At 39.0% G+C, this 26,586-nt stretch overlaps 1 protein-coding gene across 6 annotated transcripts in view; it reads right to left on the reverse strand.

Annotated features, from left to right (window-relative positions):
* TBC1D22A (TBC1 domain family member 22A) overlaps positions 1-26,586 on the reverse strand; it is a 422,295-nt gene that overhangs the window by 78,901 nt on the left and 316,808 nt on the right. For 4 of the 6 annotated variants that reach the window (XM_067564390.1, XM_067564388.1, XM_067564386.1 and 1 more), the window contains one exon: positions 11,183-11,278. The exons of 1 other annotated variant lie outside the window; for it this stretch is intronic. In XM_067564390.1, the coding sequence (XP_067420491.1) occupies positions 11,183-11,278 (96 nt within the window). Of the gene's footprint in view, positions 1-11,182; positions 11,279-11,746; positions 11,802-26,586 lie in introns of those variants that run through there. One more of the 6 variants, XM_067564392.1, reaches the window with a different exon arrangement.

The raw sequence follows: 26,586 nt of genomic DNA on the forward strand, positions 1-26,586 counted from the left end.
TGATTCCTTCATCCAGGATGGCGGTGAAGTCTGTAGCCTGGTCCTGGGGCAGGGCCTCAGCAAACCACCTGAGGGAGTCCCACAAATTAAAAGTATATCTCCCCAGGAGGGCCTGAAGGTTGGCCGTCCTGAACTGCAAGGCTGCCGTGGAATAAATTTTTCTCCTAAACAAATCCAGCTTTTTGTTGTCTTTGTTCTTGGGAGTGGAATCAGGCTGACCTTGCCTGTCCCGCCGGTTGCCTGCGTCTACCACCAGGGTTCCTGGGGCCGAGTGAGTGAACAAATACTCGAACCCTTCGGCCGGGACATACTACTTCTTCTCAGCCACCTTCAACGTAGGGGCGACCGAGGAAGGGGTTTGCCACAGGGCCTTAAAAATTTTGAGGACCCTATCGTGGACTGGTGGGGCCACTCTCGCTGGGGCAGCCGCCGCTAGCACACTGAAGAGGGTATCATCGGCCTCCACTAGCTCCTTGCCCTCCAGTCCCAAGTTAGAGGCCACCCTCTTGAGCAGCTCCTGGTGTGCCCTGAAATCCTCCAGTGGCGCCATATGGTCCCAGGAGACTATCTCATCCGGGGAGGAGGAAGAGGACTGCCAAGGCGCGTCCTGTGCGTGCTCCGCTGCCCGATGAAGGGATGCACCCACAGAGGGTCCCTCCATGGGGTCCGACTCCTCATCCGAGGAGTGGTGTCTATGGGCCTTCTCCTGTGCCGGAGGCATGGACTGAACCCCCGCTGACAGGGTGGATTAGGGCCCTGGTCCCATCTGGATGCCCCACGGGGCCAATAAGGCCACTGTTGAAGCCATTGTCCCTGGGGCCAAACTGGGGCTGACTGTGCCACCTGCTGTGATGCTATGTGGGGGCGCCGGCTGTCCCGACTGTCCCCCCCTGTGGGATCCCGAGCCACTAGACCGGCAGTGTCGTGCACGTCCTCGGTCCCGTGTACCGTGGCATGTCGGGGACCATCCTCTCGATGCCTCTGACACGGAGGATGACGAGGACGGCCTCCATCGCTGCGAGCTGTGCCGATGGATGGAGGAGTGCTCCGAAGAGCTCTCGGTACTGGAGCGCCATCTCGGTACTGAGGACTTGCGGCGCTGCTTGCCCCTTGGTGATCGAGACTGGCACCGCTCCGAACTCCGCGGAGCTGAGCCGGACTCCGGTGATTAGGTTCCGCTTCAGAGACTGTTCGGTGCAGGGCCCTCATATGGCAACCGGGTTCTGCGTTGCCTCGGTGCTGGGGATATGGAGCAGGAGGTGTCTGAGCGCCACCTGGCGGACCTTGACCGGTGCTGCCTCTTGGCCTGCGCTGCCTCCGGTGTCGGTGACCGACGTCGGCGCCAAGACGGACACTCCACATCCTGAGTCGAAGCAGGCCAGCTCAATGATGCTGACCTGGAGCGGCTGCTGGGGGAGCGTCCTCGCTCTAGCCCCGGTGGCCGTCTGGTGGGAGATCTTCCTCGCCGTAGCAGGGATCTCCACCGCCCTTCAGGGGGATCCAACATGGGCTCGCTCTGGGACACCAACCCCTTCTCCCTCGGCGGAGTGGGGGGGGGGGGGGCGGGTGGGGGTGGCATAGGCAAGGACAACAAGGCTCTTGTCACCTGAGAAGCATGGAGCTTGCTCAGCTGTGCACTCTTGTTGTGAACATTACAAATACCTTGTGCCTTATCCTGCAGTATTTCCAAAGCCAAGACAGGAACTGCTATATGGAACACTGTGGTGTCTTTCAAGCAGCCCTGCTGAAAGCCATAAAAATGAAACAATTCCTGGTTGCTGCCTTTTGTTCTTAGCATTCTCCACCCATATTGAGTGGTAGGGATGCTGCATTTTCCACCACTCACCTCCCGGAACATTTGAGGGAGGGAAAATTGGGCAAAGTTTGCATGATGTTCCGCAGGGGCTGCAGAGGGAGTCTAGCCTCAAGCTGTTTCTCTTGAAGGTCAATCATAATTTGCAGCATCTCATCCTGCGTGACATGCTCATGCTCCTGGGCTGCTCTTCATGTCCATGTCCAGTTTTTTAGAGAGTGAAATCCTCCAAGCTCTTTGCTCCATGTCCCCGGTATTCATTATCTCATTGAACATGTCATCACACATTCACACATCACACTCTTTTTCCATCTTCTCATCTCGTAAAGCCTCTCTGCCAGTGTGGAGGATGAGCTGAAGGCCACATCTTCCACTGTAAGCCATGTAAATCACAAGGCAACCATTGTCAGTGCATATCTGGGTCTAGAACACAGTTGCTATTTAAAAATCATTCCTCTTATTCCACTCAAGTGCAAGCCAGAACAAAATCAGTATCCCTAGCTATTCAATGAACCAGTTTGCTGTTCGTGAGTATGGCTCAAGGGCATGGGTGATGGGCCTTGTGCTGCAACTTGTAGCCAACCCACATTGGGAATACAGGTGAACAATGTCCCCTCAATATGGATGGTGCAACATGGATGGTGCACGGAGAACAGAGACAAACATTGAGCCTCCCAAAGTATGGTCTTTGTCCAAGGTAGCTTTGGAAGGGGGCAGGGGAGTTGTGGCTGCAGGAGACAAAGGAATCCCCCGCTCCTTTCCCTTAATGCTCCTGATAGCAGTTGCACTGGGCTTGCAGATTCTTAGGTCACAGCTGATCCCTTCCACCCAAACCACCAGCATGTTACAGAAACAGTGACTGAGGGACCTGGAAATCACCACGGGTGGGGGATCACTTTTAGGAAAAAGTTTTTCACTAAGAGGGTGGTGAAGCACTGGAATGCGTTACCTAGGGAGGTGGTGGAATCTCCATCTTTAGAGGTTTTTAAGCTGAGGCTTGACAAAGCCCTGGCTGGGATTATTTGGCTGAGGTTAGTCCTGCTTTGAGCAGGGGGTTGGACTAGATGACCTACTGAGGTCCCTTCCAACTCTATGATTCTATCACATGCTCTATTGTTTGCGGTATGAGCACTCATAATGAAAACTACCACTGTCTTCCCTAGGTGATCCCATGTGTCGATATCAGTCTCGTGAGGGTGACAGAGGTAAAAAGGGAGCAGATGCTGCAAATATCTGGGTACAGATCTGGTCCTTATGGTGCTATGCTGTGTACCGCAATTATGCCAGCAGAATTAATACTGGAGTGGTGTGGGAAAGTGTCCTACCATGGTGGAAGAAATAAGGCAGCCCTCCTTAGAAAAGGATTGCAGAATACCTGCATGAAATTTTCCTGGAGAGCTCCATGTAGGATTCCTGGGCCATCCCTGTGCACATAAACCGTCTCTTTTGCAGGGGGAGGGGAGATCACCCTCGGCATAGCTGGTGTTACCACTGGAAATCAGATACCCACTGCACCTCACTTTTTCCTCATATTAAACATCAAATATGAGAGCATGTAACCCCTACAGTTTGATTGGAATTGCATATTCACCAGAGGTACCTTCCCCAGCATTATGGTCAGCCATGATGCTGTCCTGAGACTGGGTGGACTGCCCCAGGGCTAAAAACAGTTCCTGGCTCTCAGAGCTCCCCCAGTCACCTGTCTCCTATTCTCCTCTTCTTTGTCGTCGTCCAAAACCTCTTCCTTGTTGTTGCCTGAGGTGGCTGGGAATCTGACTCCTGTGAGGAAGTCATGCTGTGTTTGGGGGCAGTGGTGGGGTCGCCGCCAAGAGCCACATGCAGCTCATTGTAGAAGCAGCATCTCTGCTGTGCAGAACCAGAACAACTCTTTGCCTCCCTTGCCTTCTTGTACGCTTGCTGAGGTTCTTTGATTTTCATGCGGCACTGCTGCATGTCCCAGGTATAGCTCTTGTCCTGCATACTCCACAATCTCCTTGTAGATGTCTACATTTCTCCAGCTGGTTAAGAGCTGTGCCTGCACAGACTCTTCTCCCCACAGACCAATAAGATCCACCACTTCCTGCACACTCCAAGCTAGAAGTGGGGCATTGAGTCGCCATGATCAGCTGGGCTGTCGAGCTCTCCACACTGATCAAACAGGAAATGGGAATTCAAAAGTTCTTAGGGCTTTAAGACGGGAGGGGCTGTTTTCAGTGTACTTGGCTGCCGTGCGGCGTAGTTTAAAATAATCACCAGAGCAGTCACAGCGGAACATTGCGGGACATCTCTTAGAGGCCAGTTCAGTTGACTTAAACAACATTGTGTCTACACCGCCTCTCTGTTGATCCATGAACATCGAATTAAGCGCTACGCCTCTTGTGGAGGTGGAGTACTTACGTCAACGTAACAGGGGAGTTATGTTGGTGGAAGGGACCTGATAGTGCAGACACATACATTATTAGGTTGACCTAAAATAGCTTCTGTTGACGCATACATTATTAGGTCAATGTTGGCGGCCTCTGTTGACCTACGTTTGTAGTGTAGACCAAGCCTAAGATTCATTACACTCACTTCTATTCCTTCCTAATTTTTCTAACTTATAAAATATGTGAACATAAACTGAACATTGTTCATTTATTATCTTTTTCTCTCTCTCTCTCTCTAAAAGCAGATTTCACACAATGAAAACCTTTCTTCTTCACTATAGTAATATTTTGTCCCTATGGAAGTGTTTTTGTTCCTATGGAAAAAATTACATAGGCTATGAATACTGGATCTTTTAAAGCTATTTTTTTCTGTAACGTTCCATCAGAAAGAAGTTTTGCTTGACTATATAGCTCTCAAATAATCTCTCCAAAATAGCTATAATTGCAAACAATTCCCAATTGCTCAGTATAACTGTGTATTCTTTATTTAATTTCTACTCTCTTTCAATGCCTCTCATGTTTAGTTCAGTTTTCCACAACATATTTATATGCTCATAAGAATTTCTATCCAACCCACATAGTATCAAAGCACTAATTTTATTCTGCAGTTTAGAAATAAAGTCAATACTATTACTTCAACATCTATTACATTTTCATTTCTCCATTGTATAGTTTTCTCCCCTGGAATCTACTTTTCTCTATTATGTTTTCCCTATGCTTAGGGGCCACTTTTCTTATTCTCTTTAGTTAAGAACCAAGACAAAGTACCAATTATTTTGTAGGTGCTAACATTTCAAATCAGCAATCCCAGCCAGTCTCCTTTAATTGCAACATTCCCATCTCATCTACACCATAGCAGAGAAAATCAGTCTCTCTGCAAGTGCATTATTAGATACACAACTGATCCTTTGGCATGTTTTGTAAATCTATTATTCTCGCTCCTACAAGCAAAGTAGTGAACAAAATCTACAGTTAGTGCCAATTAAGGTTGCAGCAGTACACACTTCATCCTCCAAAAACTTAAAGGAATAGAAATAAGAAGCTAGATTATTTTCCAGCTTCATATTGTCTGCAATGTTACTGATAACACACTCTAAAACTCCATACGGCTTTCACTTCCATCACCAATAGATCCAAAAAAGCAATATGTACTCCAGCTTCCTCAAACTTGCCCTCCAACACAAAACATTATGATGACCTCACCTGCTTTTATATCAACAGATCAGCACACCTGACTATCATACAACCCATGGCCAACACTGGGGATTGAAAAAATGACCCCAGGAGTTTAAAGGACGAGTCTTCGCAGCATGTGCTAAGGGGCCAGCCCCTCCATCTGACAACTGTCACAAATACTCATCTTCAGTGGACTTCACACAGAGGAGGCCACAACATACACACTATCAGTGGTTACACAGACAAAAAGCATGACAAATGACTGAACATGTGTATTGATGATTCAGCCCATAACTTACAAATTCTCAGTCTCATAATATTTCAGATTTCTTGCAAACGAGATAAAAAGAGAAGCCAGACAACCCAATGAAAGGCTACCAAAAGGGGTGATTTTTAAATTCTTATTATCTCTATCAAGTCATTTTTGATCAAGTCACTGCCATATCAATGACATTTTTACAAAATAGTTTAAGTTCCTGTTACCACTAAATACTGTAACAACCTAAACTATGGTGCAGCTACTGCTGCACACAATATACAGTTTTAGTTTCATGAGAAAGGTGGTAATATATAAGAAAAACAACAAATTGCAATTTGAAAAATAGCATAAATCACAGCTCTTATTCTTTAAGGTCAAAGCTGCCTGGCACTGACAATACAATGGTGATAAAACTAAGAGAGATGTCTTCAATAAGGTGGATATATAATCATTAACTCAAACCTTGAAGTACAAATAACTATATTTATCAGTCTAACTTACCTTTAAGCGATAGCCTGTGTGGCTCACCAAATAATGTGTTATTCTGTGAGACCGTGTAGTCTATTGTGCTGAATTTAGGTCTGAGAGCCATGAATTCCTGAGTTCTAACCTTGGCGTTGACATTCCCATGGGACCTGGGGCAAAATCACAACCTCTCTGCTTCAAATTCCTCCTATGTAACATTTGCCTTCGGAGACTGTTGCAAGTACTGTATGGGTAGAACTTTGAATACCTAAAGCCTTAGAGAGATATTATTTATTATAAACTGTGAAAAAATCAGCCCATATGACCAAAATCCTGACAAGTTCTTAGTGATTGCCATTTTAGATAGTGCATCTAGATCTGTAAAAGTATTTATGGGTGAAATCTTTTGAGTTTACTGAATGGGAAAGTACTAGTAATGCAACAAAGAGGGTAAAAAAAAGAAAAAAAAAGAAAAGGGAAGTAGGGGCAATGGAAACATCAATGAGATTACGTACTGACTCAGCAAAGGTAGTGGTTCTCAACCTGCAGCCCAATAAGCACACAGCTGTGGCCCATGTGATAGGATCATACAGGTAGTACTGGATGCGGCCCACAATGGTAAATAGGTTGCAAACCACTGGGCTAGAGCATAACACATAGAGCAAAAAACAACTTTAAAAATAAATACAATAAAATCTCTCTGACTCATTTGTTGCAGATATCATGGTGGAAGTGGGTCTTAAGGAGTGCTATGAATGAGAAGAGTGCAGTGGCCTGTGGACCAGCTCAGGAAGATCACCTAATGCATAGTCTCTGCTGTCAAAGGGATCTGAGAGAGAGTATTTATAGTTTCTTCCATACACTAACCTATCTGACCTGGTGCACCGTTTCTACCATGGTGTCCACAAGAAATGAGTCAAATGTATTTCATTCCCAACATTCATGGGACTCTAAGGCGGCTGAAAGAGTGGGAGAAAGCAGTAGCAGGCTATGCGCTCACACAAACAGGTAGGATCTCTTTATTTCTATGTCAATAATGTAGCAGAATGGATCTCTCTTATACAATCCTCAGATGTTGCATTAAAGCTTGGATTTTTTTAACAGTTAAGTCCTGGTAACTGAAATGAATGTATTTAATTTGTTTATTCAGAGAGCCAAGAACACTGACTGAAAGGCAAAAGGCAATCTTGAGCCAGATATATTGCTGCTGAGTATGTCCTCCAAGTTCTTGAATTAACTAAGTACTTTGAGGATGTGGAACCAATGTAATAATATCCCAATTTAATATTTCATCTTTCATTTATTTTTCCAAATCATCCTAATATCTTGTGAGTAAATATCAAATGGATCATTAAAAAACAATGAAGTGTCACAGTTGCAAGTAAGCAGTTTTCCATGCAAAGCTTTGAAATCTAACACTTAACGATACTGAAGTTACCCTCCTTTTCAACTACTGGCCCTGCTCAAAATGTATCATCTTCATTTTATTTCTTCTCCACCTAAAAATATGATCTTTTACTAAAGTCATTTTTCCCAAGTGAGTTTAAGAACAAAAGTTAATTTATTTAAAGTCTACTTCTCTGTCACTTCCAAGTCTATATAAAGCTAAAGTATAAATGTTTATCAGAAAACATGCAATACTTTACATTAAATAATTACTAAATCAAGGGTGTTCCAATTCAGAAAAGCCCAAATTAGGACTTTCTAACACCACTACTTAAACTCTCCCAACCCCGCCACAAACAAAACTAAAAATGAATATCTCTCTAGCACCATTATAACACTTTTTCTGTTTCTGGGCAGGGTTTTTAATAGCATGTCTGGAAATATTCTGTTCTAAATAGTTTCTAAGGATATGTCTATACTGACGGCGGCAAAGTTGCTGCCATCAGATCGATCTTTCGGGATTGATTAAGCAGTCAGTGTAGACCCACTCAATCGATCAGGGAGTCGATGCTTGTAAAACCACCCCCTCAAGTGGTGTAGCGCTGTGTCGATGGGAATGCAGTGTAGCTTGTGTAACTCCCATTGACTGCCGCTGAATCTCCAGGTAAGTGTAGACCAGGGCTAAGAAACTAAGTTAAAAAAATTCTAGAAACTGTGATGACTGATGAAATGAGGAACCGAAGCATTATACAACTTTGCTCCACATAGATACTGCAGAAACTTTTCATTTGATTATTTCAAACCAGTTTAGGAATATTGGTTATTCACTCTTTATAAGGTAGACTTGTCAATGCATTATGAATATCATCTGTCTTATTAAAAAAAATAAGAAACACAGGCATTGCCATATCAGACCAGACCACTGGCAGCCTGTCTCTGACAGCGGGCAGTACAAAACACTTCCTCAAAAATTTCAAGGAATAAACTAAGTGGAATAGACAGGATATTATCAGCATATAGCTCTTGTAACTGCAAATATTCTCATAATCCATACTAAATATCTAATCCTTTTTCATTAACACTAGTGTTTTAACATGTGTTAACTAACACGATGAAAAATCCGAGTGTAGGTAAGGTGTTTCTTCAGTGTTTCTTCAGCTACCCAGTGAGCAGCACTGTCTAGCCTGTTTTTGTGGTCTCCCAGTCCCAAACACACCCAGTCTCTTTCTTTCTCGCCAATGTACCTTTAATCCTCAATTTCCAAACACGACAGGACTCAGCATAGGTATACAGCAAGAGGAGTCTTCCACCTCTTTCTCACATCTACCCAGCTCAGCATCTGAGCTCCCACCCTTACTTCCTGTTCATCCCAATTATATGTCATCCCCATTACTAAGCCAATTACCTCATTAATACAACAATTGCCACCAAGTATTGTATTCTCCACCAACAACAGGTCGATTGATTCATATAAGCCTGAAGCCCTCTCTGTGCTCCAGCAACTTCAGTGATCAGGATGCGACAGCTAGCACTCTGCCACATGGGGACATAGTAGTTTTGTGTGATTATAATTAAGCCTAGGGTTCCAATATTAGATCCAAAATTAAACTGTTTTTATCTATGAATTTTGACAGCATTTTTACTGATTTTTTAAAATATGGTAACTCATAACATTTTTACAAATGACTGAATAAATCATATTCATCCTCAAGAGTTCATAACTGCGTATGTATGTAGTGAATCACTTAGAACTGTCTAGTCAATAATAGGTGTTCTAAAACTTTTCTGAATTATGTATTTACAAAGAATTTAATGACGTCAGTGGAACCTAAACTACAAAAAACTGTTTTAGTGATTACACTGAAGACCAAATTTAGACATGCAGAAGAAAAAAAGACTCTACAATATTTCACCCTACATTTTCCATTTACATATGTGTCTCATCTATCAAGTGTGTGTAGGAGATGAGGAAGACACTATAGACTTTGGGAGGAGGAAACAGCATAAATGGATTTAACGGAGGAAGTGCTGCCCAGTGCTAACATATAGTTGGGAGGGAGGGGTGTCCAGCATTAAGATATTGTTTGGGAAACAGTATAAAACGAAGTAGCCTGATAGCATGTTAAGAGGCAGTATAAATTAAGCTATTCATGGAGAGCTACTCAGCATTAATTTACTGTTGGTGAGCCAGCATTAAGAGGTTTAATTGTGGTTAACAGGGCAACCCAGCATTAATGTATTGTTGGGGTGGCCTAACATCAATTAAAATTGCCCCAATAAATCAATTAATTTTGTGTGGAAACGCAGCATTGATTAATTGATTTAGTGCATGTTTTCTGGACGCAGCATACAGTGTTCGTATATGTGGGACAACATTGATCAGGAGAGCAGAGTTCAGGCAGCAAGAGACGGAGTCTTTGGCCCAAGCAGCATGGGAAGTACTTAATTAGAACAGGCAGAGCCCCAGACATGGTTTGCCAGGGGGGCAGTATATTTCAGTCTTTTATGTCTTTCTAGCTATTTCAGGTGTAGTATTTAGAGAAAGTAACAAACAACAACAACAAAAACAAAAATCAATCTATTTTTGTGTGAAATAAACCACCTAAATTCTACAAATATAGAAGAACTTAAATAATCAGCCAAATTCTTCCCCCATCTACAGTGGTGTAAATCCCATTGCAAACAACTACAATAATCTCAATAATCCTCTGCATTTTGCCATCTGCTCCCAGTCTATCCACCTTATTTCAGAATTGTTCCAGTAATACAACTCATTCTCCTGTGCTAACATTTTGAATCATCTCTAAAAAGAAGAAACTAATGTAACATGAATTGTACTAACAAAGCAAATATAATATAATATATAATATAATATAAAATATAAAAATATAATATAATAATAACAACAAAGCAAACAAATATAACTTTATTCTCTGTACTCCCTTTTCTCTACTCCATAACTAATGTCATTTCCCGCAGAATTCTGTCTTATTAGGCACAATTTAGATTGTAAGCTCTTTGGGGCAGAGACTGTGGCTAAAGTTTTCAAATGTGGACACCCAAAATAAGTCAAATACATTCATATTTAGGCACTGGAGTAAGTAGTCTGGTTTTCAAAGATGTGGAATTGTGTCTCCTGGGCATTTTTGAAAAATAGGCCATTACATCCATGTTTGCTTATGTGAGCCTACGTGTTTATTATCAATGCGGAAGTGCCATGCACATTGCTGATGCTATACAATGTTAATTGTAATAAATAAGCAACAACATCACCACATTTTAAGTTAAAAAGTACATATCAATTTACCCTCAGTCACTTACATTTTCATAAAACCTCACTGTGAAATTCCAAAGCTTTGCTTATTATGATTTTTCCTGAAATCTTTGCCTCAGTGACTGAAATAAAACTTTCTTCAGAGTGCACATCACCCGACATCCCCCATTATCTTCTGCTATTTACAGTCAATCACTTCAGATACAAGAGCTTTAAAATAACTCTTACAAAGAGTCAGACATGGCCAATTTTAGTGCAAATGTTGTTGCTCTGTTAAATTCATTCATAAATAATCCTGTAAATAGAAATTAATAAATAATGCCCCACAGGGAAAAAAATATCCCTAGATTTCTGCAGGGTTGAATAAAAATGTATTTACTTACTTGAAAGTCTCTTTCTTCCAGGATCTCTTTCCTCCACCTGACAAGGAAGGCAGCACAGACGTACAAGTGAAAATGAGAAAAACCCTCAGATTCAGACTAAAAAAAAAAAAAAAAATTAAAAATTAAATTTAATGAGTCATTACTTTACTTGTGAAATTTAACCCCAATTATATCTATAAGACATTTTCAATATTGACTGGTAGCTGGCGATATGAAACATTTAAGTAAAACAAAGAACACAGACTTTGTGCTTTCTTAATCTTCATTAGGTCTAGAATCTTATTAGATTTAAGAGACTTAAACCTCCATTTTTCACATCCCAAACTTATTTATGACTTCATCTCTGCCAGATGCATTCATAGAACCTGGCCTGGGTGCATATTCCTCAAAAAAAAAAACCCTACTTTTTTTCCAGCACATTCTCAGCTTTTCTGACTTTGCCCATTAGTAACTAATTGAATTATGAATTACGAATTTGTGAATCTATTAATTACTGTAAACTCAAGCACTACCCTAAGCTCAATGTTATATGCTCCATCTCCACTACTGCGAATGTGGAAGTTCCAGCCAATATTCATTTCTTTCTTTTCACAATAGAACTACTGTGCCAATTTGTTAACTTTTTTGAAAACAGAAAAAGTAAAGTTTAGTAGGTATTGATCAGCTGCTAATTTATCACGTTAAATCCAACAAAAATTGTACCCACTCTGCATTTAAAAACATGCATACCACAGCAATTTTGGAACAAAAAAAAACAGTTTTAGGTCCCAATTCTGTAATCAGATCTGCCCATTTGCCTAACGTATTTTGGAGTCATTTATCTGAATCCCCAATGAAAGTCATTTTCTTTGGCTCCTGCCAGTCATTTAGATTTCCTAAGCACATTAAAGAGTTGGGCCAAATGCATGATCTCCATGTACAGTATTAAAATAAAAGTATTCCCCTAAAGCAAGGTCTGCAGTCTATTTAAAAATATAACTGGGTAGAATTTTATTTTAGATTGATTTCCAACTACTGCTCAAATACTGAAATTGAAAAAAGAAAATTATAATTAAACCTTTTTTGCATTAGCATTGGTTTAAAGAAAACACACACGACAGTGAAGTCTCATTAGATCAAAATTTTGAATTTTTTTTTTTTTTTTTTTTTTTAAGGTTAGCGAACTACAGAATCTGATAAATAGAGGGAATACAATTTAGTTTAACATTTAACCCAATTATATAGATACTGGGTTAAATATCAGAACTGTCCTTTTTAAAAATCCAACACAAGTTTGGATACTTTCTTAAACAGCCTTATTGATCATTGAAGAACTATTTCCTATTACTTTCCTAAAATAGTGTGTGTGTGTGTGTGTGTGTGTGTGTGTGTGTGTGTGTGTGTGTGTGTGTGTGTGTGTGTGTGTGTGTGTGTGTGTGTGTGTGTGTGTGTGTGTGTGTGTGTATCACACACTTCAGGTTAGGGCATTTCTTATAGAGTACACTGAGTTTGAGTCTTCTTCTAAACAGTCACACATTTTCTTTGACTGGGTAAATAATACTGAAATAGCAATTCAGTTAATAAATTTTCTATCATAAAATTGGAAAATGGATGCATTTCTACTATGCTGAAATTTAACCTTTGAAAAATACAATCATCTACCATATTCTATATAATATTTATAATATAGCACATTGATGAAAATAAATTTTAAATTTTATTTTACACAGAGAAGAATGTATAAAGAAAAATATACGTCTTTTCAAATATAGCTCCAAGAAAAGAGTTACCTTGAAGTTCATGTTAATTTTTAAAAAAATCTACTTTTATTTTATATTATATATTACACACACACACCCTGCACACACACACCCCTCCTCTATATTTGAAGAACATTATGAAGGTTCTAAAGTCAAGTTACGAAATACCTGAATTAAAGTTGCCTGTGCAACCTTAGTTTGGTCGCCTTGTATGTATGCATTATGATAGTCTTTAATTATGTGATCGCATAGTGTATTTTCCACAGGAGTCCCTGTATCATTCAGTGCACATGATGGACAGTAGTCACCTTAATGAGCAGCCATTCATTATTTTATTTATCCTCATTGTTGAATGTGTGATCCCATGTCTTATTTACTGTACAGAATTCAAACCCTGTTATGAATATAGAGTTATTAATTTTGTATTGTGCTTTTCTGTGATGCTCTTCACTACAGTACCTGAGCACTTCACAAACATTATTTTATCTTCAGAACAACTCTGAGATTTTACAAATTGGGAACAGAGATTAATGTAAGTTTCAGCTAATTTTGGGTACTCTATTTGAGATGCCTCTGACCTCATTTTTCAGAGCACTTATTATATAGCACCATTCCAAGGGAAGTCTGGCTTCATCCCTGGTTAGAACAAGGAATTGAGAGAGGCTTAAGCATTCTCCGTGAGGATGGAGTCTTCAGAGATTTTAGTTCTTAAAATTGAAAACGTCTCTATGCTGCATGTGTGAACTGCAATTTTTCAAAGGTTTATAACTTGGCCAAATTAGGGCAGATTTTCACATGGATAGCAAAAGGCATAACATTCCTGCTGCAAGAAACCCGCTGCTGTCAAATTTCAAGTGCTTGCTCCAAAAAAAATGGGGGTGCAAGCGTTTTTCAAAGAAAAAGTAAACAGAATTTTTTTTTAATATGAGTAAAACAATGTATTTTTCCCTCATCATATTCTCAGAAATGTCAGGATCTTTTTGGCTCAAATTCTCCAAAACAATTCAGCCTGAGGAAGAAATTTCATATGTAAAATTTCAGATCAACAGCTGAAGTGCAACAAGTTTGAATGTGTCTAACTTTAACTTCCAGCCATTAGTTTTTGGTATGATTTTGTCTGCAAAATTGAGAAGCCCCTCCCTATCAGATATCCTTGTCATGTGTAAGCACATATTCATAGTCATCAAGTCACTTTTCAACATTCTTTTTGATTAACTCAATTGATTGAGCTCCTTAAATCTCACATTACAAGGCTTGTTTTCCAGTACCTTGATCATTTCTGTGGTCCTTTGAACTCTTTCAAGTATTTCCTCATCCTTCTTGAAGTATGGATGTGAAAATTGGCCATTGCATTCAAGTCTTACCAACACACTGTTCAGAGGGAAGATCTCATCCCCAATTCTACATGATATTCCCCTTTTTATACATCCAAGGATCATGTGAGCCCTTTTAGCTATGCACTGAGAGTTCCATTTAAGGTAGTTATCTACTATGAGCCCTAAGCAACTGGACCACGGTCTTATAACGGGACGTGTCTGACACTTTAATAATACCAGTGCTATCAGCTCTGTCTATACAGTCCCCAAGTTACAGGAATCTGTCACTGCTACTAATCCATTTTAGGTGAGTACTGATGAAAAACTTATCATATGGCCTATGTTTTATAAGCATGTGATACAATTTGGTGGCAGTCCAACTCAGAGTAGCCAAATGCATTCCCCTCTTCCCTCTCCTCCCCCCCAAATCCCAGCCAAACAAAACCAAAAATGCTTAATAACCCTGGTGGGAGTCTAAGGCCTGGTCTACACTGTCGCTGGTACCTGATGGGAGATACGTAAAGTAGTTTGCATATCTCCCATCGACTTACTTACGATGCCGTACCGTGGCATCTTCATTGCTCTGCCTCGACCAGACACACCCGGTTGACACAGCTTTACTCTTTTCTGGGAGGTGGTTTAATCGCATTGACCAGAAAGCACTTCCGGGATCAAGTGAACAGATCTCCATGACCTGCTCAATCAATCCAGCTGAATTGATCCCTGCTGCCTCATGGAGACCAAGACTGAAGGGCCTGATCCTGCTTTCATTGAACTCAAGACAACAAAATTATACTTTCCATTGAATTCAGTGGGAATTGGATCAGGTTCTATATGGGCATAGAGATTAGATTTAGAAACCACTCTTACTGATGGTCCATCCAGTTCACATGTGAAGCACATAGGGGTTGGTTATAATGCAGCTTCCAATTTACAAAGGAATGTATTATTCTCATGGGTTGTGAAGCCAGAACCTTCCATAAGCATTAGGATCACTATAAAAACTTTTATTGCTGACCTCACAACTGATAAACTGAAGAAAAAGAAACATTTTACACTTAATTATGTGTTTAAACAGGAAAAATGAAGCATAAGAAAAAAACTCAGACAAAAAGAAAAATGAGAGAAAAAACATTTTATATACAGCATTTGATATAATTTCTATTTAAAAAAGGTACCAATCCAGGAGATGCCACAGTTCAACTAAAGAAATAAGTTATGATAAATAAGAAATTAGTGAACAAATAAAGGCTGGGAGGAGCAGCATTTGGGAATCAACCTTTGGGGCAGCAACCCTAAGCTGGCCTAGATCATAGCAGATCTCAGGCACTACTGCAATGTATTTCATAGAGATAACTCTGTGTGTGTTTTGGCATAAGCACCTCACACACTAAACATATTCAAATATGCTTTATATGTTACACTGAAATATATATATATTATGATGGAATACAATAATATATTCTTAAATACAGGATTAAGAACAGCGTCAATCTTCACTGAGAAAAAATGAAGCTATCAATATAAGTTAAAATGAGAAAATTCTATAGAGCCAGATTCTGATCATTTCATTCACACTGACAAAAACAAGTTTAAAATTTTGGTGTCATTGAGTCATAGAGTTTTGTTAAATTTTGATGCAAATATGAGTTGGAAGCCATTAAAGGTTATTTAATTAGACAAAATATAATTCCTTGTGTTGGAATTTGTTTGGATTAAAAACAGTCTTGAACAACATAATTTCAGTTGGGATAGGAGTAAGAATTTCAGTTTTGCTTTTTACCTGAAAGACAAAAGTGCAATGCCCCAGTAATTATTAAGTAGCACTGGTTCAGTCTTGATTTAGAGAGAACACAATCTACTATCACTGATCCTATTTTCCTGCATCATATAACACAATATAATAATAATAACAACAACAATCATCCAGTAGGGGTGTAAGTGCTTTGTTACTCCATATACACTGGCAATTCAGGGATCAATGCAGGCAGGCGGATCATTATTTTCTCTGTCTGATACTTACATATCTGACAAATGGAGAGGCAGACATAGTGCCTAAGTATCCAAAATGCCCTTTGCATGAGGGGGAGGCAGAGTGCCATTAGAACAACTGCAGTATTCTAAAGAGTAGAAACCCCCCTCTTAGCAGCCTCTTCTCACAAAAGGAGAATGAGTGATGGGGACATGGTGCTGGGAAAAAGTCAATGGAGCCTTCCATTCCCTATTAGCAGGCAGGGAAGCTCGACCAAATCAAGTAGCCACAAAAACAGGGTAGTACCAATCTATTCAGGAAATTTGGAAGTTCCACATGAACTGAAACAAGGAATTCTGAGATGTGGGGTGACAGGAGAAAAGAAGGGGATTAATTTGGGAATCATGGCAGGAAAACGTTTAGGAATAAGTGCCTTTAAGAAAAAGGCGTACATTTGGAAAAAGGCATGTTTTTTACAACATGATAGCTAATATATGGTAATTAACATGTAAAATCTTAGTATAGAGAGGACAAATTGTAGTTTTACCGAAACACCCCTTTAGGGTTCATTTTGACCAGCTAATGAAAGTGAAAGTACAACTGGCCTGCTCTGCACTAGGATAACATGAGTTATCATGAGTCTGTTCACTATCTCATTGTAACCACCACACCTTTTTCCTTGTGTAGATATACTCCTAGAGAACTTCTATTTAAATACTGGGTGCAGAGCTGACTTTAATATATGAAACTGGATAAATGACAGCTCAAGATGATGTAGCTGTAGGAAAAGCAGTACACACCAACTAATACATCAGTTTTTGTTAAAGAAAACATGAAGAAATTGAAAAAATACTTTAAAAATGCAGAAAGCCAGTAGAAGTTAAAACCCTTTCCTATTTTATTCTGAACATAATTAATAGAACACGAAAGATTTTTCCTGTTTAGTTGCATCATTAAAGTTCCTTTATAGTTTTTTCAAGTCTAGAGTTAATAATAACAATTTAGAAAAGATGTCTACGGATATCAGGAAATTAAAATAAATAAAATCAAGAGTTTTTAAATTAATTATAGACACAACATTTTTGTTCTACTTCTTGCTAGTAAAGGATTACAGCCAGTCTCTGTTTTAGTATAAATAAAATGAATGGCTTCATATGTAGTTGCTTTTTAACCATTCATTACATTGTTCAATTAATGAATACATAGTTACCCATTATTAGTATAATATGTAGCCATTAAAAAAATTACCAACATATCTTTAAGATTTTAAGGGAAAGTACCATAATGTGAAATGCAAATAGAGAGCACTTAAGGCTTACATTAAATTTACAGTATCAATTAAATGAGTTTTGAACAAAGTACACTTCAAATTTATTCTCATGAAACTATGAAACAGTGATAGCTGTCTGCTAAATTCAAACTGCACAGAATTATGTAAATATAAGTTTATCTTAAAGAAAACACAGTAAAGTTCAGTAATGTTGTTTGGAACTATTGCCTTTTTCTCCTTGTTTTGAAAATGAGATGTATTCACCACTTGAACTGTGCCATGATGCATTTGGAATCCAAATTAACACATTTTACTAGCACATCAAACCACCAATGATGACTCTGCTGTAAACTTCCTGTCACGCTCTGGCTTTTGTATGAGGTTTAAACTAATGCAAGAATACAAGTAAGAGTACATTTTGGCCTCTGTGAGAATAATAGAAAAGGCCTTTGGCCATGCACAGCAATAGGAAACTTGAAGGCCTGAATAAGGGATCCCACATTCCAGGCCTAAATGAAAATTCCTACATCCAAAGGACAGGTTGCATTGGGTGACGGAGAGAAGAATCTGTATTCTCGGAGCCCATCCCAGTGAACAAGAAGCTGGATAGCAAACCAGTGTCACCTGATGAACTTATGGTCTGAGTTTAAGACTGCCTAGGAATACAGACAAAAGGATTAAAAGTTGGCACCAGTCTAAGAATCTGCAATCAAGGGAGGAAGGGAGAGAAGAAAGCAAATGAAGTACAGAACTAGACTTAGGGGGGAAGGGTATGGACAAATGCAGGAGAAGATATTGAGATTGTTGGATAGAGGGGAAAAGTACAAAGAGACCAGGGGGAGAGGGAGACAAGTAAAAAAAAAAAACAAAGATAATTTGTGGTTTATGGAGCCTGAGAATGAGAAGGGCAGAAAGGAAGGGAAAAGGAACAGAAAGAATAGGGGTGAATCTGGGAGAGTAAGCGGCAGGTCTCAGAAAAAGGGAAAGAGACAGAGGAAAAGCAGAAAAATTAATGAGAGTAAAATACAGAAATAATTTAAAAGAAAAAAGTAACAACATACAATGAAGGTTAAAAATTCTGTTAATATGAATTACTGTTCCTATATTTTATTTTATGGTCTTGGCTGAAAAGGGGGAACAGAAATGAATAGCAGAGAATTTGTGTGTGTGGGTGGTGCATACCAGATATTTACATTTTCTCAAGTCAAACACTGTATGTATTCTTTGTGGGGAGAGGGATGTGTTAAATTTACAATATATCGAAATTTTGCTATTTTTTCATGTCTCTCAAAGTCAATACAACATTGGCACAACTGTTTTTTTGTTCTTCAGTTATTTTGTGGACTCAAAAAAGAATACCTATTCTTTTAAGATTCAGATTTTGAACCCAAATAATCAGTTTGTTATCCAATACTGAAGAGAATTAAATCATAGAAAAAGATCAGAAGAAAATGTTTAAAAGAACTTGAAAGAAAATACATCTGAAAACTCTAGCCGCCTTATTGGAATGTTAAAAAGGTTTTTAAGACAATGCATAAAGAATATCAGTATAATGCCAAAGGCCTGTATTTATTCTTGAAATTTTCCTCTTCTACCTTTCTTTTCAATACTGTTCTCCTAGCTTCTTTTATAGTAAACCAAATAAGCTTAAATATTCTATTCATTAAAGAAAAAAATGCATATTCCCTTTAGATTTAAGAATTCATCATGCTTCAGAGATAAAACTAGGCTACAAAGTATTTCCAATGGATAGTTTTAGACAGTTTTGGAAATTGAGCAAAACAGCTAATGCATAATTGCCTTTTCTAACACCTGCTACCTATTATACCTTTCCATTTGTAGCCCTTGAAGTTACAAACAGTTTGATCTTTAAACTATAAAAATGCAGACTACAAGCTAAAGGCTGTTTAAAATCAAATATAAACAATGACCTTGATTTAAATATTTTAGCAAAAGATCTCAAGACAGATGTACAACATTCCAGAAGACTTATTTTGAACACATTATGCATGACTCAGAGCCTATTATTACAAAACCATCTGTCATCATCAATAAAAATCATTTAGATTGTTAACATCACAAATATCACATTGTCCTGCAAAAGCTGATCTCTGTTGCAGCTGAAATCAAAGGCACTCTTTCATACTCCACTCTCAGAACTTCTTGAATTAGACAATCACTGAATGGCTGTAGACTGCAAATTTAATAGTATAACCAGAGAAAAACCAGCATAACCCACCTGCATATACAAAACATTCTAACAGGAAAGATGAAATGCTAATATCTGATTGTGTTATGGTTATATAAGTAATTTATATTGGTCAGAGGAATAGGTAGGCATACTTTAAAGTTATATTTTTAACTACCCAAATGACCAATTGACCCAAATGCACTAAAGATAGGGAGCAAAATAATGCAAGAACATTTTGCATTTCTACAGAGGCTTGCTTTCAAGGATCTCAAAGCACTTTATAAATAAAATGAGTACAAGAACCCCTATGTTGTTCATAGATATTATCTCCACAGTATAGCGCAGGCAACTGAGATGCAGAGAAGTTAAGAGACTTTCTCAGCATCTCACAATAAGTCTGCTGCAGAGGTGGGACTAGAAATCAGATCTTGACTCTCAGTCCTCTGCTTTAACCATAATCATGCTCCTTTAAATCATTAGTGAAAATATAAAATTGTGTGCCGTAAGTATCTTTTTTGAAAGATTTATTTATGTATAACAGGCACAATATAACATCTGAATTTGTGGCCTTATCCTTTTACAAAATGTTGGGAGAATTCAACTTTCTAACCTGTTGTTTTTGGTATTTTCAGGATGTCAACTTCTGCTTTCAAAACTTAATTGAATGTGTCTTCTGCTTCCCAAGAGACTTCTTTTTGACTTTGGAAGTCCTAAGGAACAAATCTGATATGCCCTAACTCCCCTATCTTTTGACATTTTCAGCTGAGTTCTGCAAAGAGCAAAAATCATTCAAAATAAAGCAAAGAGCCTTTCACTAGGCCACTGATTGAACTAGTCTGAGCAGTGATGTGCTGTTGCACTGAAATCACAGCCTCCCAGGAGATTTGCTAAAATTCCACCATAAAATTCAAAGGAAGTATATTATAGTGGAATGACTGATAGTTGAATAATATAGGGGGAGCTTGTAATGACTCCCTATATTTAGGTTGCCTAAAACTTTCCATTATAAAAGATTCTTGCAATCTCTTGAGGAACTCTAACACCTCCATTGTCTGCAGCAGGATTCTGGTATTCAGGAGAGAGAATCCTCTTAGTCTATAGAAAAATTTAGCTATAGGTGAATGCAAAAGGTTAAAACTCACCATTTCCTTTCTCTAACTTGCCTGCCTCAGGAATATTTTGGCAACCTGCCAAAATCATGGATCATTCTGACATGGAGGGCGGGCTAATGCCGCCATCCAAGTGGCAGCAGCAATGAAGAGTGCAATGAGAAAATTTGAGAGCTGCCAGAGCACCTGTAGAGGAGAGACACAGATTCCCCCATCCTCCCCTCCACAACCCATTAACCCACTTCTGGACCCAGCACATGGCCTCAGTGTCCCATTCCACACTTGGAGTCATCACGTGCAGCAAGTGCTCCTCCAAGTCACATGTGGGGCAGGGTGGAGAGTGAGAGGGTCAAACAGGTCTTGCCCCCTGGACTTAGCACATGGCCCCTCTGAAGATACCATGTGGGGCAGGAACCCCTTCAGTCCCAGGGTGGGCTGAGGTGGGCTCCAAATCATATGGCTCTAGACAAGGGTTCCCAACCTGTGGTGGCCACTCCCCTACTGCTGGTTGCAGAAGGGAGCCTCTGCCTAAGGATCCAGGCAGAGCACGTTTCTGTGGGACTAAAAGACTGGTGCATGCCCCTTGACGCAGCCAAGGGATGGGAGATCAGCACTCCCCTCCCCCTGGCTGTAGCAGGGAGCACAGCAAAGCGCTCTGCCTAGGCCCATAGGCGCTGGGGCCCCTGCTGGAGCCGGAGGGAGGAAAGCACTAATCTTCCATCCCCCTGCTGTAGAAGGGAGCCACTGCCTAGGGATCCAGGTAGAGCGCACAGGGCTATATGCTGCAGCCAGGGAGATGGGAGTAAAATGAGGAGGCTGTCTGGCTACAGTGGGAGGGGGCCTGCTGATGGAGACTGGTGGCCCTTCAGGGCTGTAAAAATGGTATCTCCGGCCCTCGAGCCAAAAAGGTTGGGAACCCCTGCTCTAGACTGTCATCTTGATGGCTTCTCAGTGATAGTCTTTCAATGAGGGGTCAAGCATCTAGGCAAGTAGTAATACACTTCAATAGGTTGGCTGTGGGCATGTTTAGACATGTTCAACACATAACACAAAATGGAGCTCATAATCTGATACAACCATATCCCTTCTATCACATGACCTTTAATTACATGATTACACACATTTTTTTTTTTTTGCAAGATCCCTGCCTTATTCAGTGCACAAGTGCAATGCACATTATGGCAGAATTAAGGGTACATGGGCATATATAAATTGGGTATTTCTTAACTTTTGACTGCTTGAGTTGGCAACCTAATTGACATTTTTTAACAGTTTCTTGCATGTAATAGGATAAGTTGTAATGCTGGGCCAGCAAAGATTAAAAAATTAGCAAGCTGGGTGACCTGTAAGCAACCCTAAAGACATATCTGAAGGGTACTGCAAAGGTAAACAGGGCCATTCCTTATAGATATTTTAAAGCCATGTTGAGTAGACTAGAATCTTTAACCCGTTCGCCGGTATTGTTAGAAAATCAAAGAATAAGTGCTAAATGTGTCTATGTTTACCTGCATCCTATTAGAAATCTAACAATGTGATCTAATTAGCTTGTAGATACTAAATCCTGTTCCTGCCTTAAAATGCTTCATTACTATATTATATTGACTCAGAGATCAAAAGGAGATATTATTATTTAGGTGAGACTTGTGGTGTAATAATATTATTGTCCTCATTTCTCCTCAGAGCTTGTAATTCCACATAGTAAAACCACCTATGAACTATCTTGATCATTTGAATAGCTATTGTTAAAGGTAATATCTGAGAAAGGACCCATTAAATAGATATCACAAATGGTTGGCTCGCTTTCATCAAAACCCACATGGTGGAGTTGCCTGTCAGAGTCCAGCCTGCTTCAACTATAAAAGGACGCTTCAGACCTGATCCCTGTATCTCATGTCTGCTTAAACTTTAACAGGGAAGGTCTAGCCATAGGACCGAGGTCTCCAGGTAGTTGCCTGGATTATCCTGGAGAAATCTAACAGACTGTACACTTCAACTGTCTATTGGACTATAACTCTTTGGATTAATTCCAGACAGACTTTCGCAAGCTAGTTTATTCTATCACTGCTTCAAACATGATGCAAGGACTTCATTATCATTTGTATGCATATGATCTATTAACCATTTATAAGTCTTCTTTACTTTTATTATTAAACCTTTAGTTTTTAAAGATTACTAAAGGATTGACACCAGTGTGATTGTTGGGTAAAATCTGAGTTATATATTGACCTGGCTAAATGGCTGATCCTTTGGGATTAGAATTCTGATTAAGATGGTTTTCAGTAACCTCTCATCATAAAGTCCAGGCTCTGGGTGGTGAGCCAAGGGCTTGAATGCCAAAGAAGACTGCATTTTTGACTTCTTGTTAATCAGTATGGTGACAGAGAAATTCACTTTCATTACTGGTGTGGTATTATCTTATGATAGAATTACCAGTTTTGGGGATTGTCTGCCCTATTTCTTGCAGTCTGCCCTGAGTGAGGCACTTTCAGTGTGGCCCATTCAGGCACCAGGGTCACATAAGTTTCCTCCTTTTAACTGCTGGGAATTAAGTTATAATACTCGTAAATAAAAAAAAAGTATTGTTTCTCAGAATGGCTTTATATCAGACCTTTTTTATTCACTGGAGAACTGGAAATAAGAATCTGGATTCCAGAAAATGAGATACATTAGCTGTATTATAAAGTTAAAAAGTTAACTTTTTAAAAGAGCATTTTAAAAAGAATGTTCTTTCGAACACAGAAAAAATATTTTAATCACAGTGTAATGCCCTTATGATAATTATCATTAAAAACAATCATCTGTACGTACACACCACCCCTCTGGGCTTAATAGCAACTATATAAATCATTAAAACAAATACCACAAAAGAAGACTGTCCAATAAAAAAAAAATGAACATGAAAGAATTTTGCAACACCGCCTTCATGCAGGAGCATTTCCAGAGACCACTACAAAGTGCTTAGGAAAGGACTGAAAGAACAAATCTTCGATACAAGATGTATCTTCCCTGCTACACTTAAAAGAAAATACATAGGTGCTCCGTTTTTAAATGTACCAGTTCCTTTGGGAAAATATAACAAAGTAGTTCAAAAGGGAAACATTTTCAAGCTCTCCTTTTTGAAGAGAGTATTTATGAGGATCAGCCTAGTTTTACACTATCACTGTACTGTTTTCACCAGTCAAGAGGTTTTCAGCTGAACAGTTTACAGTTTTCATTCCCAGCCACAAGCAGGGGCTACAAACATCTCTCTTCTATATGTATAAAACACCTCTACAAACTTTAAATGTTAAAAAGTATTTTTCTAGACCTACAGTACAGCCATGACATCAAATATTAAAAATATTCCTTCAATCCTGTATTTTAAAAAGTCACACACCATTGTGGTTCTTCAATATTTAATAAAATGCCTTCAGCATTGAATAATATCTGACTATTAAAAATTCTTTCCTCTGAAGGCAGGAACACATTTAAATCCTTTCTAGGGAAGCAAAATGCAGGTCTAGTTTTTCCGTATTCTAAATGAAGTGTGTTACCTAAGTCTGTATTTTGTGTCAAACAGCTAGAGGTGTCCTTCGATCTCACTCAACTTGGAATAATTTTTGAATCTATCATTTATATAGCAGCATTAACATTAGATGACTAATTGGAAAGTGTGTAGGAATTCATTACATTTTTTAGCTGAAATGGAAAGCATTTTAGAAATCTGCACTTTTAAAGTATTACTTTTCAACATACAGTAAATAAAATTACCACTTTCAGCTCCACCGGAGGCCTCAGAATTTTAATATTGCATTGTTTTACTCCCAAATACATCATGATCATGTAACAACTTGATTGTTTTCAATAGGTAAGTCAACAGTAATAAGAAGCCCTCCCTGCCATTATATTTCAATGACTGCTGATACAAAACTTATGGTATTAAATTGATATAATACTATTTTATATTTACACTTAATCTGTGCATTTAGTTAACACCAACAATTTGAGTGACACTGTAAAATTTAGGGTGAAAGGCAGTGCGTCCCTCAGTTTTACAGAAAACCAATCAAATTCTAGAAAAATCTATGTATAATATGTAATGAAGAGTAAAATGTAATGATTTCCTAATTTAGGTTCCTATCAGTTAGTAAGAAAATTTCTGTGGTGGTGTTGTGGGTTTTTTTTGTTTTTAAACACACATGCACATTCTCACTCTCACTTTAGAAGCAAAGCCTAGTCCAAGCATTATTACAAACCCTTACATTTCTTAGAACCTGAAAATCAGTAATGGAACCTACCAACTTTTCAGGTTGTAAATTGTAAGATAGCAAATTCTTCCACATCCAAAATACCATGGGAAAACTGTTACCTCTGATGCTCTTCCTTTAAGTTATGTCATAACTGTTTATTTCTATTAATTAAAATGTATAGGTAGGAATAAAATATATTAAAAAGCCACTCATTGAATTTTGTATGTAAAGTGGTGTTCTTTATGAGAAAACAATTATAGTATACTCTAGTTTTTTTTAAAAAAAAGTATTACATGAAGCACATTCACGGTCTCCATTTCTGGTAAAAATGTTAAGATGTAAAAATAATAAAACATTTCCCCACATTGTCCCACCAGTGTCCCTGAATTTTGTTCTGGAAGGACCCCAAGAGATGCAATGGTAATTCAGATTTCATATCTATTCAGTACTAGTACTCTCTGAAACTAACATTACAAATTAGTGTCAATTTGAGAGAGAAAGGAGGATTGTGACGCCAATACCTGGTGCGAAATCCTAGCTCTACTGAAGTAAAACACCTATTGACGACAATAGGGTCAGAATTTAATCCATTTGTTAGTAATTTGACTGTGATCAATTCATTTAATGTAGCGTAGCAAACAGAACCATGATGGTAACAACTTTTGATCAATACCAAGTATGGGTGGATTTTACTGATCTACAGGTAAAGGTTATGTATCACATTAACAACTCTCTGAGCAATCTAGCTTCCCATTAAATATTCCTTATTTGAGAGACATCTTTCAAGAGAGTTTCACTATTAATCTTTGTTTTGAGAATAAAGAGATTAAAGTCACCATCATCTTGACTTGCTAGGTTGATCAATTTAAATGGAACAAAAATCTTTTCTTTAGTGCATCTCTGATTTTTTTGGTCCTGGTTTCTCTAGAATTTCAACAGACAATAGTGATAAAAAATTAACTGTTTCTGATTTACTTTGATGTGATTCATCATGAATGGCTACAATGTAAGTGGATTCTTGCTTTAAGAGGAAACACATGGTTAGCCTATCTGCTGCTGTATCTGACACTCAGACAGATCTTTCTTCTATAGTTATATTTTTGCTAGTATGTGGGTTTAATAGCATCACAGAAGCCAAGGCTATAATGCAGTCTCCTTGAAGAATGCACTTGATATCAAAACAAGAGGGCCTAGAATAGGGTGATCAGAATTCTAGTCAACGAGAATAATTGTGTCATCCTCACCTGTTCCCACATTGCCTCCACAGAACCATAAGTGAGGGAGAATCACAGGCAAATCTGACGTGGTGATGCTTTTAGGCCATGCCACTGAGCCGTTACAGAGACATTAAAAATATTCACTAACTGCTCTTTGTGCTGAATGAAGAGCTCATTCCTTAGCTCTGCCTGTTTCTGTTCTTGTAAGTGGGAGGCATGGATGTGGGGACTCAGGGCCTCTGAATACCATGAGTGCATGGATAAATGTTGTTACCCAACAACAACAAAAGCCCTCTGAGACTTTTGTAGGTAAATTCAGTGACCCCACAATTTATTAATATTCTTTTTCTGCAATCTAGGA

Source organism: Emydura macquarii, unplaced genomic scaffold, assembly GCF_026122565.2.
Source record: "Emydura macquarii macquarii isolate MOO-44397 ecotype Brisbane River unplaced genomic scaffold, CSIRO-AGI_Emac_v2 contig_2636, whole genome shotgun sequence".
In the NCBI taxonomy this organism is placed as follows: Eukaryota; Metazoa; Chordata; order Testudines; family Chelidae; genus Emydura; species Emydura macquarii.